At 49.9% G+C, this 16,153-nt stretch overlaps 3 protein-coding genes across 3 annotated transcripts; 2 read left to right on the forward strand and 1 right to left on the reverse strand.

The window, feature by feature from the left end:
* Positions 1-188: 188 nt before the first annotated feature.
* A1O9_01384 (uncharacterized protein) lies at positions 189-1,916 on the forward strand (the record flags this gene model as incomplete). The annotated part of the gene is made up of 1 exon (XM_013410542.1): positions 189-1,916. The coding sequence occupies one exon, from the start codon at positions 189-191 to the stop codon at positions 1,914-1,916; it is 1,728 nt and encodes a 575-aa protein (XP_013265996.1).
* Positions 1,917-2,439: 523 nt separating this feature from the next.
* A1O9_01385 (DNA topoisomerase I) lies at positions 2,440-5,133 on the reverse strand (the record flags this gene model as incomplete). The annotated part of the gene is made up of 3 exons (XM_013410543.1): positions 2,440-2,574; positions 2,633-4,885; positions 4,936-5,133. 3 exons carry the CDS (start codon positions 5,131-5,133, stop codon positions 2,440-2,442), a joined length of 2,586 nt encoding a protein of 861 aa, XP_013265997.1.
* A 1,355-nt stretch (positions 5,134-6,488) lies between these two features.
* A1O9_01386 (ATP synthase F1, gamma subunit) lies at positions 6,489-7,289 on the forward strand (the record flags this gene model as incomplete). The annotated part of the gene is made up of 2 exons (XM_013410544.1): positions 6,489-7,103; positions 7,161-7,289. 2 exons carry the CDS (start codon positions 6,489-6,491, stop codon positions 7,287-7,289), a joined length of 744 nt encoding a protein of 247 aa, XP_013265998.1.
* Positions 7,290-16,153: the final 8,864 nt, after the last annotated feature.

Below are 16,153 nucleotides of genomic sequence, written 5' to 3' on the forward strand. Positions count from 1 at the left end.
TTATGTATCCGGCAGCAAGAAACAAATGCGCAACTTAGGTCCACCCCTCGGAACCAACATCAATGTTATCAAGGTAGGCAGGTATAAGACCAGGTAGGCCCCGTAGGAACTAGACGCAGAATGGTCCCAACATTGCTCCCATCACGGATTGATCTCAAGGCACTGGGACTTTTAACACAACTCTGGTCATGATGCAGACCCGTCGTTTCGAGGAACACATGCCGCCCTCCGAAGCTTCTCTAGGGATGTCCAGCCCGGAAGGTCAGACCAACACCTCGAAGAGTGGCGAAAATGAGGTATCAGGAAAGACCTCAACGACAAGATATCCTCCCACGTCCAAAGTCATCGCCATCACGATTCCGCTATTCCTGACCGCCTTTCTCATCGCATTGGACCGTCTTATTATAGGAGTCGCCGTCCCTAGTATAACCGACCAGTTTCATTCTTTGGGGGATGTGGGTTGGTACGGTTCAGCCTACCTTCTAACTTCTTGCTCATTCATGTTGGTCGGGGGAAAGCTGTATACCTTGTTCGATCCCAAATGGGTCTATCTAGGTGCTCTTGTGATATTCGAGATCGGTTCAGCAATATGTGGTGCAGCCCCAAACTCGAAGTCCCTAATCGTCGGTCGTGCCGTCGCAGGCTTGGGTCAATCAGGTCTTTTCCAAGGGACTATCATCATCATTGTTTACGTCGTCCCTTTGCGCAAGCGACCCCAACTCATGGGAATAGGTGGCATGGTTTTCGGGATCGCCTGTGCAATCGGTCCACTGGTAGGAGGCGCTTTTACATCCGGGCCTGGCTGGAGGTGGTGCTTCTACATCAACCGTCCTTGCGGCGGGCTTGCGTTTGTTTTGTTGATTTTCTTCTTGGACATACCAACAGATATGCTTGGCCTAAGGCCAGTCAATATCAAAGAAAAAGTGAAGCAAGTTGACCACTTAGGAGCTATCTTCTTCCCCTCTTGCATGGTTTGTTTGTTGCTGGCCCTACAATGGGGTGGACTGGAGTATAAGTGGTCGAATGTTCGGATCATCGTTCTGCTTGCTCTCTCAGGATCGCTGTTCATCGCTTTTGTGGTTGTTCAGAGGTGGAGAGGAGATGCTGCTATGGTCCCCGGCCGCATCTTTTTCAATCGGAGTGTACTTGCTGGTGCTTGGTTCTCATTTTTTAACGGCGCTTCAATGCAGACGCTTCTATTCTACCTACCGACATGGTTTCAAGCCACTAAAGGGTCCACGGCTATCAGATCGGGTATTATGACTTTACCCTTGGTGGTTGGAATAGTCGTTGCATCACTTTTTGCTGGAATGCTGACGAAAAAGATTGGATATTTTACTCCATGGATGCTGTTAGGGTCCATACTGACTCCTATCGGTGCTGGCTTGATCTCAACCTTCACATCTCACACTGCAGTGAATACTCTGATCGGTTACCAGGTGCTGACCGGTCTTGGTTTTGGTTTCGGCGCGCAGCAACCTTCAGTCGCCGCCCAGACCGTCCTTCCCCGCCAGGACGTTGCCATTGGGGCATCTTTGATGATGTTTTGTCAGGTCTTCGGAGGCGCTGTTTTCATCTGTGTCGGAAATAATATATTCCAGTCGGCTCTCGTGAGAAATTTGACCAAAATATCGGGTATCAATATCGATTCTGTTGCGCACGTCGGCGCAACAGATCTCAGAGAGATAGTGCCCTGGGAAGTATTACCACAGGTACTTGTGGCATATGATGGTGCTATGCGCGATATGTTCTACCTCGTGACCGGTCTGGCTTGCGTCATGATCTTTGGTGCGGTGTGTATGGAATGGAAGTGCGTGAAGAAGGGAGAAGAGAATGAGGATCAGCAACAGGCAACTGGCACTGAAGGAGCACAAACATCAGAGAAGAATGTACAACCAGATATGTCTCACGGCTAGAGAGAAGCTACCAATAACAGGAACCAACATTTTTGCGTTGGTGGATGGTACTTGCAGGTGGCAGGTGTTGCTGAGTTCGCTCAAATTTGAATCACTACCTAAGCTAGACTCGCGAGAATTGAGGACCCAGCTCTGTATCCGTCAGATTGAATTTCTTTCATGTTCAGTGAATGCTTTAACTGACGCTATACTGTTGATAACGACTATCACTTAAATGATAGTCACCGTCACCTTGCCTCCAAAGCTCAAGTCGATGATGTTCGTGTATCAAAATTGTAGCTAGTCGACCGTATCCATGGCCCTGCGTGTGGTCAAGGCTAAACGAGGCGATGAGATCGAGGCAGCATCTTTCCAAGTCATGTTGATCAATGCTGACTAGATGCATCCACGCAACGACTACCTGAACGTTGCCGATGGTTGATTGAAGTAGGCAGATATCACATCACACGAGATTGGTGTCGCCTGCTCTTCCTGAAAGTTCTTGTGCTTTATCCGTGGGAACAAGTGAGTTTCGATGAAAACCTTAGAAAGTCCAATTCTCGTCGACGGATTGGATTGCCCATTCGAACTTTTCACGCAGTGTCTTAGAAAAGAACCGCTCAATGGGGACATTGAACTTCTTCGAAAATACCACTGTCAGACGTGGATCAATGTAGTTCTAGAATGAGCGAAGTTAGTAGCCTTTCTAGGGACGAAGAAGTGGCCGCCGAACTCACAATCTTGGAAGTACCCAAAGCCACCTCTTTATTGTTTTCCTTGTCTTCGGCTTGCACGGACATGGTAGCAATTCTGGCATCGAGTTTCTTGACATTTTCGTCGAGCTTCTCGATCGAAGGGGACTTCCCTTCGGCTTCAATTTTCTTGGTCTTGTTCTCTTTCTTGAACCTCTTCTCAAGGTCTCGGGCTGCATCGAGGCGTTCTTCCAACTCTTTATGCTTCATCTCCTTATCGCCTTCCGCTTTCAGCTTTTCATTCTCCTTTTCGAACTTCTTTGTAATTTTGGTTTTCTGTTCCTCGACCAAATAGGCTTGGTGCTCCAGAATCCAATCCTCGTCAATGTCATCGGGAAGTGCAAAGTATTCCGCACCCTTCTTCTTTTTGATCTTGGGGTCGACGTCGATCATCATTTGCTTGAGACGCCATTGTTGATATTTGAGACCCTTCAACCTATCTCCGAGCTTCTCCATTTGTCCTGCATGGCCTGCAGCGACAGTTCGTTTGTGATTACAGAGAATAGCGACCTTGCGATTGGCGTCATTGTAATCTTTGATCTTTTCAGGAATGGTGCCTTCAGACTTCATCTCGGTCAAGAGTCGAGACATGGTAAATGAAGCGTTGTAAGTACGGAACACCTTAGCGGTAAGTCCCACCATATAATTCTTCAGATGAGTGTTTAGTTGAGTGGTCGTGAGTCGGTCGAAGATGTCGTCACCCTCACCCTTCGGCGCTTTCTTGAAGATCTTGAGGTTCTTGAAGACTTGAGGATCAACCTCGAATTCTTCATGAAACCGAATACTGTCCTTCCCCAGGAAGTCAAATATGACTGTAGCAGGCGCTCGCAACGTGATGTGCTCGTATTTCAGCGAACAACAACCCACGGTGTCTGCTTCATCATCACCCTTCTCATTGCCAGCACGGAGAGCGAATTGATCAATCAGATACATGGCAGTGGCTTTCTGTCGATCAGCCATCAATTCTGACTTGAGATCCTTCTTGTAATCCTTTCGGATGCGATCAATGTGTTTTTTGAGTTCACGGGCTTTCTCAAATTTCTTGTAGTCGCTCTGACCTTTGATGTCAGAATTGGCTGCGAGCATGACATACTTGTAATTGCCATTGATGTTTTCTTGCCACATGGCCAACCAAGTTCCCTGTTTGTCGTGCTTGATCTCCTTCCACCTGTGACCTTCTGGAGGAACTGGGACAGTAGCTTCTTTGCCAATATTGATGGTAATTTGCTCTGGTTGAACTCTTGTTTTCACATGGCCAGTTTTAGGGTGTTCACCACGACCGCGGAACAAGCCCGGAGGTTCAACCCGGAAGTTTCCAACCTTCTGCTTTTTGCCATCCCAAATGCAAAACATATAAGGGGCTTCTGCCTTGTCCTTCTCAGCTTTGAGGGCCTTCTTCTCAGCAGCGGGAAGGGCCTTCTTGGCTTCTCTTTGAGCGTCGTAGTATTCAAAGATAGGTCTAAAATCACATTTGGAAAATTCCTTGATTTGAACCTTTTCTCCATTGCGATCGGTGGCACCGCCGGTTTTTTTCAGGATCTCCTTGAAGTCATGGAAGAAATTCTTCTGGAAAGTAGGATTTTCCACGTTGTGTGTGGAATTGAGCATACCACCAAAAAAGCCGGCGACTTCCTCTGCTTCTTGGTGTAGTTTAACGGGGATGCCGTCATACTTGAGTCGGACGTGCTTAGGTAGTGGTTCATAAGGAGGTGGGAAGACGACACCATTGTGCTGGAGGGTCTCCCACTTATTGGTGCCATCGCCTTTCGTGGGATCTTCCCACCATTTGACCTCCTCCTCCTCCTCTTCATCTTCCTCGGGATCGACGGTTTCTTCTTTCTTGACAGCCTTTGATTTCTTCGCAGGTGTGGAAGTATCAACTTTTACTTTTCTCGAGTTGGCAGCGGGGGCCCGCTTAGCAAGAGGCTTATCGTCTTCGCTCGAGTCAGACTTTTTGATCTTTTTGGCTGGCGCGGCTTTCTTTGATGGCCTGCTGGCCTCAGCCTTTTCATCTTTTCTGATTTGCTTTGCCTCCTTCTCAGCTGCTTTCTCAATCCTTTGTTTCTGCTTGACGAGCTTTTGATTCAATGGAATGTCCGAGTCCGAACTCTCCCCAATTTGTGCAGCACTGGCCCTCGGAGGTTTGGTGATGGCCTTTCCATTCGGCTTCGATTTGGAGACCAGGGGAGCGTCGTCAGAATCAGACTCAATGGCGGTTAAAACCTTCCTTTTCTTGCTCTATTGCAGATAAGTGGGTATTTAGGAGAGCATTGATAGAGAGTACTTACCAGTGGTACATCATCATCACTGCTTTCGACATCAGCATAAGATGGTCTTGTAAGGCTCTCGCGGACTTTGCGCTTGGCAGCTCCATTGGTGAGCGTGCCATTGACGTCGGGCATTGTGATGTCTTCCCCCTTCACAATGCCATTCATCATGGAGATACCAGGTACAACAGCACCATTCGTAGGAATTTGTCGATCCATTGCAGCGTCGACTTTGGACGGAATCTTGGTGGACGATAAGGACGAAGGGACTAGAAGAAAGCAAGGTTAGTGAAACTAGGGAAATTATCAGGGTTGTGTTGCTGGAGCGTGAATGGCGAGACGAGTCAGCCAAACAGAGGAATGACAGTCAAGTCTATTTGTTCTTTGTGATTCAGATCTGCCTCTCTCCCGTCATACCTTCGCTTTTGCCATTAGGCCTTCTCGACCCAGCGAGGGGCATGTCGTCATCTGAAGAAGACATGATGCGCGTGAGAGAAGAGACTCGTCGCGAATTCAAGCTACGTGCAGCAAGAAATGAGCTTGGCGGCACTAGAGGAAAGGGTGGTCTCGGAGGGGATGATCGAAGAAGCGTCCAGAACGCGCGACAAGACGGAATGTTGGCGAATTCCACGGGTGAAGAAAGGACGATAACAGCGTGAAGAGTGGAATTGGGCGGGGTGGTGGAAGTGAAAGGTCGCTAAAAGAATGGGTGGATATGACAAAGGAAAGAGATGGAGTCGAGGTTGAGAGAGAAATGAACAAGTAGTGAGTGGGAGGGAGATGGGCTTTTTGAAGGGAGAAAGGCGACAGAGCAAGAGGCCCACCGAGGTGCCAGTGAGGTCTGTGGACTGTGGACTGCCAGTGCGGTTCTGATCGATCTGCTTCCTTGCTTCCCTTCTTGTGCGCCAGTCAGTGGAGGCTCGTGGCCGCTTTAGGCTTCAGTGAGTTTTTCCTTAAATGGGCGTCTTACGAGTATTGCCGGTAACAAACAGGACGAATAACAACACGGAATTTACGATGCTAGACAGCCGGAAAGCCTAGCAGAAACAATGGACGAGGAAATTCGAACTCAGGTGAGCCAGTCACGTGTACAGTTTCAATATTCTTGGCAACACTAGTCGCTAACAGCACTAGCGTATTCGCAGCTCCCTCCGGTCGGCCTGCACCTCCAATCTGCACACCTCAATTGCTACAGGAATCACTTCTCAGACTCTCCTCTGCCAGCTTCATTTTCTTCTTAGCTTTGCTCTTTCACGGCCTCGTGGTCAGCAAGTCTACGCACGATGCTGTCAAGAGCTGTGAGACCCTCCCTTTCGGCTGGCAACTTGGCCATTTCCAGGTGAGCACCCTCCTCGAACCTCCCTCAACAACAGAGCTCTTCTCCTTTGCATTTATCTCAATGCACAATGTACTGACCTCTCTGGTAGAACCGCAGTTCCTCAGGTCGCCGGATATGCCACCCTACGTGAAATCGAGGGTACAGTGTCTAGGATATCCAAGATTGCAGGCGTCAGGACTAATCTCGACTAGGTCGCCTCAAATCGATTCGCAACATTGAAAAAATCACGAAAACCATGAAGATCGTCGCCTCGACTAAGCTCACACGTGCCCAGCGAGCCATGACTGATTCTCGGGTGTACGGTCAAACCTCCAACAAAGTTTTCGAGGAAGCCGAGACAAAGCCATTGGAAGAGAAGAAAACCCTCCTGGTCGTTGCAAGCTCCGACAAGGGTCTCTGTGGTGGTATACATTCAGGCATGTCGCGAGCTGCACGAAGGATGCTCGAGAACGACCCCAGCCTCGATCTTGCCATCGTGGGTGAGAAATGCAAGGCCCAGCTTGGTCGATCCAACGGCAAAAATGTCGTCCTAAGTTTCGCCGGTATTGGCAAGGATGTCCCTACCTTCGCAGACGCCCAAGCGATTGCCGATCAACTTGTCCTGCTTCCCGAAGAATATGCTAGCATCAAGATTCTCTATAACAAGTTCATCAATGCCCAGAGCTACGAACCTGTTACCGTCGAAGCATACTCCGAAGAAGCCATCACCCAATCACCAAACTATGCCGCGTTCGAGATTGATGATGAGGTCCTCGCCAACCTGCGGGAATACTCTCTTGCCAATTCTCTTTTCTGGGCACTTGCTGAAGGACATGCTTGCGAACAATCTGCCAGAAGAAACGCCATGGATGTGAGTGAAGAACCAACCTGTCATATCTATTCGCCTAAGAGACTAACCTCGTGCCAGAACGCATCCAAGAATGCCGGTGATATGATCAGTCGCTTCACCATCCTGTACAACAGAACTCGACAAGCTGTCATTACCGGAGAGCTGGTTGAGATTATTACCGGTGCTACCGCTTCAGAGGAGATGTAAGCTGGAGTTGTTTTGTTGTGTTAAGAAGAAAAGAAAACAAAGTTGTACATAAAACAACGAGACAATTCCATTTTATTTCCACCAAATGTCTTGCTCTGTCGTTCGCATTGTTACCAGTCGCACTCTATCGTACACCATATCCACTTCAGGCTCCTATCTTTCTGGGATTCCAGCATTGCACGCTATGCTATCGCTGCGAAGGTTTTGTTTCGCTTCTACCGATGAAACATTCCAATTGCCATTCTCTGCTTATCTACGAGTTGTAACTACTTACGTATGTTCTTTATATTGCCTTGTATTCAGAACGTCGAGCAACAATTCCGTGGAGCGTAAGCTCCCTTGGAAATAGTGCCGTACACTCTCGTTCACTATGCCCCTTCCAACCAAAGACAACTCAGAGCAACAAGAAGAAGGGGAAAGACAGTAACACCACCAACGGATCACAACCCAAGGATAACCCTGCAAAAAAAACAAGATTCGATTGTCCCTGCCTAGGCCCCCCCCCCCCCCCCCCAAGAATTGGCCAAGCGCTGTGATGCACACCCTGTGCAACTTTCAATTACAGAGGAGTTCAACGTTGCCCAGACTCTAGCTGGACTTCCTTTAGTGTGAGGCAAGATATCGAGTCAGACGCTTCCTCGATGACTCCCTGTTGGACGCCCATTATAACAAAGCTGAGTTCTTATGTTTGTATGGATGTGTTTCCAGCGATGACCTGGCGACCCGCGGGCAGGCCGCGAAGCGAATTATGAATGCCTTAGAACGCCTTTGAGCAATCTTCAGTCAAGGTACACCCTTTTCAATCTAAAAGTCAAACCCTGTTGTGATTTGAGATTCATGGCATCTGTTCAGAGGGGGCTAAGCCCAAAAGCTCAAGAATCCAGGAGCAATGGTCATTTTGGAACCCAGACCACAAATATTCGCTCGCGTCTGGCCGCAGCGGCGTGAAAGGCAAACAGATTGCGATGGTCGATCGAAAGGAATCCTCATTGTTGATACTCAGCTCATCGGCGATCTTGAGAATCCAACGCTCGCACGAGCCACGCGCCTCGTCCGCGGAGGCCACAAGATGTCCCAAACAAGAAACCCACAGCACCACGTCTTTCCTCATCATCCAGCCGTCTTGACCAACATGGGTCACTATCCGGGTCGAAGTCTTGACATAGAGGTGTCGCGCTCCATGTATTCGGGTGGTGTTCTGGGTTCCATGTTGGGAGATTCTCCGGCCGAGTTGTGCAAAGACAGAGCAAAATGCCACAACCATACTCTATGAGGTTGTTGCCGGAGATGCATCCACAATGCGTCAGCCGACATGACTGTATTTCGCATTGTACCACTTTCCAGGTCTTGTCTTAGCTGCGACTACCCTGTTTGATGAGCTGACCAATCTGAACTGCATAGAGTTGCCAATATGCTGTGAGATGTGGAGTGCAAAGACTGTAGGGTGCGCAACGAGGCCCAAGATACATGCGGGAACGCTGTACGGGAAGTCTGCATCCAGGGGGTTTAGCACTGAGATGACTTCCAATTGCAAAAGAACTCTCTTGAAGTAGAAGCCCGGGAAAGAAAGTGGGCATCGAAAGCTTGCGTCTTCACTTCTCATTCAGTGCGCAGTTGGGGGGAGCTACACAGCAGCATGCGTTGCAAGCGACATTTGGCGTTGTCCTCGGACCGACTACATGGACAGGCAGCTAGTTACATAGCGTTTATAAGTTTTGTCAGCCTCACTAAGATCAGCACCTCCCTCGTCTTATGGAATGCCCATGGAGAGTGTTCGTAACAACCTGAGGAGCAGAATTCCGAGGTACCATGATACCGTTTACAAAGAAACCACCACATGAAGGCAAGGGTCGGTCCGTGTCAAATCTGCTGCAACAGTCAGTTTTGACGGAAGGGTTAGTCTATCAGTCCATACACAAACGACGCCATTCCTGGACCAGAGTATGGCTTACTGTTTGGTCACGTTGCTGTGGTCACGTGCGAGTACCAAAGCCGTGCCAAGGCTTCGGCAGGGGCACTCCCAGCCTGCCTGCTTATGCTACGCTGATCAGTGAGCATGCAGCCAATTCATCACTACCTAGACATTAGTCAGAGCGCTCCCTAAGGGAGGGATTCTCGTTCCCAGCAACAACTTATGCCCACAATGACGGTTGCCTAAAGCTTCTGCTTCCTGTTGACCCGTGCCGGTCTGTTCCAAGGCCCTCAAGGATGGAGACGATGCACTTTCCACCCCATGGAGGGACATCCATGTCGGAAGCTTGGACATCCTCATTCTAGCGGCCAGACTGCTCGAAGCCTTACTGATGCCGACTGAAGCTGAGGGGCGTTTAATTGACATCAAAAGTGTCAGCATTGCCTTTGCGACTGCATTTCTCTTCAACCCAATATGGTGTTTGTCCAACATTTCGCGAGGCTTTAACCTGCATGGGCTCGCCCCCCTTTACGTGATCTACGGTTACCAATCTGGCTCTGGCGATTAAGAAACACGACTTTGAGGATTGGAGAAGCAAAGTAACTGACTCAATTACGCCACACCGAAGGTCCAGACAGCTTCTGTTCATGATTTCTCGTTTCAAGATTCCAGTCCGGGTATTTGCTCGCCATTGTCCCAGCATCACCAGAATTAGTAATACGCAGCTCCTCCTTGGGCTGGGGCTCCTCCATATTGCTCGGGTGGTCCTCCTTGCACAACGGAACTGCCGTATTGCTCAGGTCCGCCACCCTCCATCCCCATTTCATCATGACCTCCGCCCATCCCCATCTGACCATGACCTCCGCCCATCCCCATCTGATCATGACCTCCGCCCATCCCCATCTGATCACCCGGAATGCCACCAGGTGTGCCACCCATTTCCGGTGGAGGCATGGTGTGAGAGGCACTTGGCATCCCACTGGTTGCAGAAGGTGGAGGATAATCATTGCCTGGCGGTGCGGGAGGTGGGGGCGCTTGTCCGGTTGCGGGGGGATATCCTGTGTTGGGGGGTTCTCCGGTTGTGGGAGGGTATCCAGGCTCTGTAAAGAGTTTGCAATGTCAGCCATCACTCACGGTCCCATGAGATACGGATAAGTCTTGAAAGTGTAATCCAGTTCCATGCGTCGGTGAGTCATCGGGGCTCTAAGAGAGATCTTTGGTTGTGGTTGCGAGACAGCAATGACATTTTCGACGCGAATAATCCCCCTTATACGAGGTGATGTGCGCAGCAAGATTCGGCCGCAGTGCCTATGCATAGGGAAATAGTCATGGAAAAGGGGATGACATACGATCAATACCTCCTCTGCCGCCGCCACGGCCCCCGCGCATGGAAAGTCCACCTCTTGTGCCTCTCATGGGAGGGCCCCCTCCCCTTGGAGCGCCTCCCCTCGGAGCGCCTCCTCTTCCGCGTATTCCCGCTGCGCTGAATTTGGTTCTTAGTGCCCCGATGGATGGCATCCTGCTGCTGAGGGAGTCCATGTTAGATAAGTGAGCCCGACCGGGACTAGCTTCTCTTCAGTCTGAATGGTTGATGTGAGGGAACCGATGCAATGTTTCTGCTGCACTCGGACCGGTAGCAATGAATTTTCAAAGATAGAAGCCTCTTTGGTAGGACATGATAAGATATGGGCGCGCTCATATACCGGTTGGGTCCAAAGGTGCCATGAAAGCGTTACTTATTTTACGCGGTGCGTCTTTTCACCCGATGAATTCTATATTTAGCATGGATCTCTATTAATGACTTAGATTGTCTCCATTTGAAGTCGGTGATTGATACCTATGGCTGGAGGAAAGCAACGTCGCCCGAAGTCTGTCAATGCTCACGTTAGACTAGTAAGGCCGTTTTTGTTACAAATTCAGATCTGGGACCATGGCCTGCCTCATCCGCAACTTGATGCAACCATATCGAAGATGGCTATTTCTAGTGAGGCATGCAGGAAGTAGAGCCCAATGCAGACTATGATCTCCAGACTCGGGCAAGCGACCTAGGTAGTCAGGCCCGACATGTCCCTTATTAGTCACTGCCTTCAGTTAGATTAGGCATTCGCCCTTTGATACGGGCTTAGATAGAACCTCGCAGATTCTCCACTCTGCCAACCGCCAATCGCCAAGGCTGACTCCGCCTCGCCTCTTGTCAAGTCCAGCATCACAACAACCCACTTGATCAGCCGAAATAACAACGTGGTTTCTCACCCGTAAGAAATCTCTCGCCACAGGTTAAGGCTCACCTCATCCTGGTCAATATTATACTCCTTTTTTCTAATTATGATAAGATTCCAAGATCAAACTGGTGCGATTTTCCAAGGATGGAACATGATGGCCCCGACTCGCAGTGAGGGCTATTTGGAGATATGGACCTTTTCGGCGTACGCGCTTAAAGTCAATGATATTCTAGAAATCCCAGCATGGCTTCAACCCTAAAAGACAAAAGGCACCCTGCGACTTGGTGGCTTTCCAACTCTCTACACCAGCTTACACCAAGTATTCTGCTCTCGAGATATTGTTGTCTTAGAGCATCAACCACCACTATTGAAGAAAAAGCACCCTAGACACTCAGCTGCAACCATGTCTGCACAACATGAACATGATAGCTATTCCCAGGGCCACCACGGCAATGGCGAACACGATTTCGACCATCAAGGTCATGGCGGTGAAGACGACCAACATGAGGACGACCAGCAAGGTCACGGCGACGAAGATCACCAACACGAGGACGGTCACCAAGGGGGCAACCACATGGAGGACCATGAGACTTTGAAACTCAAGATCGAGTTTCACATGGAGAGGTATGAGCGTACCCATGACGACGACGAGGGTAAGTCTTTTCTCCCCCTTGCTCATGCACTGCTGAAAACAATCCGCCCATCACCTGCTGAGGAGCAATGAATAAACCACACTGCAACGGCTTGACTAATTTGTTTTCTTGGACATTGCTAGCTGACGAGCATACTCAACAAAACGAGCTTCGACGCATACTACGCACGTTGAAACGCATCGCCAAGAAATTACGTGAGATTGATCCCGACAGTCATGAAATGAACGACTTGTACAAGTTCCTCAAGCACTCGCAGAAGGGCAAGTACACGGGCGAGGACGAAGAAGAGGAAGAAGAGGAAGAGGATCCCGAGCATGGTGGCCCTGGTGGACACGGCAAGGGCAAACCTTGCCTAGCATATCAGCATGAACTGATGGATCCTGACTCTGATCCTGACAGTGATAGTTCAGACGAGGAGGACGAGGACGAGGAAGGCCACGACCACCATGGAGGGAATGGTGAGGAAGATGGCTGGGGCGAGGAAGAAGAGGGTTATGGAGACGAGCATGGCGGAGAGCATGACGAAGATCAAGAGGGCTGCCACGGCGGGGATCATAATGGCCACGGCGACGAACACGAAGGTTATGATGAGAACGAGGAATATGGCGAACACGGCCACGGTGATGACGAGTACGAACAGGGAGGTGAAGAAGAATATGGCCATGGTGAGCACGATGAGTATGAAGGACATGACGAGCACGGCCACGGCCACGGAGGCCAAGGAGAGCACGATGGGCAAGGCTACGAGGACGAGGACGAGCATGGTCTCGGAGGACATGGAGGGCACGGAGGCCATGGAGGTGGCCATGGAGAGCAAGGGTACGAAGATGAAGACGAACACGGCCATGGAGGACATGGTGGACATGGAGGGGGACATGGCGGTGGCCATGGTGGCCAACACTGGTGAAAATCGACACCGATCTAAAGCATTTTACCATTTACTGCCTTTGTTCTGGGGCATGCCGGTGGTGGGGGGAGGCAGGCTAAGCCAGTGTGTAAGGTAGTTAGGGGTTTGGTGGTAATCATTCCGGCTTCTTCTTCAACATTGTCAGTGTCTCACACGTGAATATAGACAACCAATCAGTCATGATAGCTTATGTCAGGTTTCCAATTGGCTCCTTGGCCGTCAATAGACAGAGACTTAAAGCATCATCGAGCACGGATGGAGGAGAGTACGCCTCCATCCTTTGACTCTCATACCGCCGTGAACTCGTGTCATCAGGCCTGACCGTTGGGGGGGGCAGGACTCGTATAGGTGAGATGCAACACAGACCATAAAATGAGGCTAAACAGGGAGCTCCATTTGTATACCACAAAGATATTGAGCACGGCTTTCTTTGGACCCATATCTCATAAATAAGGTCCTTGGCGGAATACGCGTTTTATAAGGGACTCGTCGATGCTTCTAGGCGCCTCATAATGCGAAGTCTTAGTTAAGGATTTGACACCTTGGTATTGCAGATAGTATGCATCTGACTGTACTTATCTCAATCTGCCGTCCGTCTCGGCCATGGCTGGTGATGCTCACGCTTGGAATGCCTAAATAGAACTTCACAGTAGCCCGCCTCCCAGATGGATTCCCGTACAGAGAAACATTATACTATTACGGCGCATACATACCTAGGTATACAGACACAAATGCTCTGCCTGCTAATTTGGAGCCAGAACGAAGATGAAAAATACCTATACTCCTGATTCTGGCCGCCTAAAATACTGAAGGGATCCACCTCCCCTCCGACGGTGTTCCATGTAGACTGGGTCCTTCAATAAGCCTCAACAGCTGTATGCATATCCTGATCCTGCGCAGGCTGCCCACCGTATCCAAGTTGGGGCTCAACGGCTGTGTGCATCTCCTGATCCTGAGCAGGAGGGCCACCAAATCCCTGCTGAGGATCGTCATGAGGATATTCGTCCTCTCCGTCCCCCTGCTCGTAGTCGTGATCATATTCCTCATGGGCATTATGCCCAGCCGAGGGGTGTAGATATTGTTCTTGTTCAGAGTAAGCGCCTGTCGTACCTGGGTGGTATGAGTTCGAGGGGTCCTGAGGATATGAGTACTCCTCGGGATATTCGGATGCCCCCAGGTAGGTCTGTCCTTCCTCTCCAGCAGAGTTGTATTGTTGCATGTCGTGGACATATGGTTGTTCGTCATGTTGTGGATACGGATGTTGATCTGCTTCTGGGTATGAATATTGCTCTTCTTCTGGAAGTGCCCCTTGTTCTTCCTGTGGATAGGCAGCTGTCTCGTCATAAGTATCTGCATCTGGGTATTCGTATGGTTCTTCACCAGGATATTGCTGCTGCTGCTCCTCGTACTGCTGCTGCTCCTCGTACTGCTGCTGCTCCTCGTACTGCTGCTGCTCCTCGTACTGCTGCTGCTCCTCGTACTGCTGCTGCTCCTCGTACTGCTGCTGCTCCTCGTACTGCTGCTGCTCCTCGTACTGCTGCTGCTCCTCGTACTGCTGCTGCTCCTCGTACTGCTGCTCCTGCTGCTGCTGCTGCTGGTATTGCTGCTGCTGATATTCATCGTACGCGTTCTGGCCTGTAGTAGTACCAAGCTCCAAGGCTGCCTGGCGTTGCTCATCTTTCCTATCTTGCGTATTAGTAAGGTCCGGGGACGTAGAGGTAGTCTAGTAAGTGTATATTTTACCTAGCTTGCTCCGCTTGCCTTGTATCCTCAGCTTGTCGTTGGGCTGCTTCTTCTTGTTGCTTCGCTTCCTCTGCTCTTTTCTGTTCTTCTTCCACCCGCTTGGCCTCTTCGGCCTGCTTCTTTTCCTCTTCCGCCCTTTTGGCATCTTCAGCCTTCTTCTTTTCCTCTTCCGCTCTTTTGGCATCTTCAGCTCTCTTCGCTTCTTCTTGTGCCTTCTTAGCATCTTCAGCTCTCTTGGCCTCTTCTTGGGCTTTTTTAGCATCTTCTGCTTTCTTCGCATCGTTTGCTGGATTCCCAAGTTGCTTTGCAGCATCAGCGCCAGGTGAAGATCCAGGTTCTGGACCCTTCCTACCAGCCCTGCCAAAACCAGCACCAATCTTTGCAAATCCTCCGAAAGACGGCATGTCCACGGCGCGTGGTTCCTCCAAATGGAATAGAGAGCTGAAAGAGAGGAATAACCGGTTCAGGATATGTGAAAGAGTAGTAAGTCCGGAAAATATTGCAAGGCAAGATTATGCTCTGGTGATGACAGAGACACATACACAGCCAGTGCAAAGTTAGTGGTAGCACACAGCTTCTTGAACTAGTTCGGAGAAAACATGGGTATACCTTGTGGAGTGCTTGGGCGGTTGGTCTTGTATGCAGTGCCTTCTAATACGGAGCGCATGCTACCGGAAATAGGGCAGATCCGACAATGTTCCTTTCTTAGAAGTCTTTAATCGCCTAGAGAGTCGAGGCTTTCCTTTGGGAAGAGTGGGAGGGGGGCCTTGAATGTTGAAATGCAGTAAATATCGAGCCCTGCTTACCGAGTAGTTAGTTAAAAATAGTGGGGGCGCAAGGGCTGTGGTTTCCAAGAATGGACTCGTAAGCAGTCAATTCCTTTTGAACATTACGATAGGTCCGTGTAGGCAACTTCAATACCTATACACAATGTGTGAGAGAGAGAGATTGGCGGTGACCGTGTCACCGACTATCAACCTGTGGTTGCGACGAGGCAGTCAAGGTGGAAGGAGTGATTGCCACGTGACTTGGGCTACATCTGTCATGAATCACAGAGTCACAACCACCCTGGGGGTGGTCTTCGAGGTGAACCTAGAAATACATGATTCGCTGGCAGTTGACTGTGTTGCTGGGAGCTGACTATTCTGAAAGGTGCCAGTCGAGAAATTCGAAATCAAGCTTGTTCCGGAATGTCAGAACCCCATTGCCCAGACAAGAACACTCCTGAAAGAGGCTGAGTCTTCTAAAAAGGCTCAGCGGCAATTGGTTCGAAGGCTCATCTCTTATCTTTCCTGCTCTCCGTCTGCCTTTGATCAGGTGCCGGTGGGAGACAGGGATTGTCCCCAGCAGTGCAGAGTGCCACCTAGGCGGAGAGGTCTGAGCCAGATGGCATCAATGCTATCAAGGCGGAAGCACGAAGACGAATG

Source organism: Exophiala aquamarina (genome assembly GCF_000709125.1).
Source record: "Exophiala aquamarina CBS 119918 chromosome Unknown aczIA-supercont1.1, whole genome shotgun sequence".
Taxonomy (NCBI): Eukaryota; Fungi; Ascomycota; class Eurotiomycetes; order Chaetothyriales; family Herpotrichiellaceae; genus Exophiala; species Exophiala aquamarina.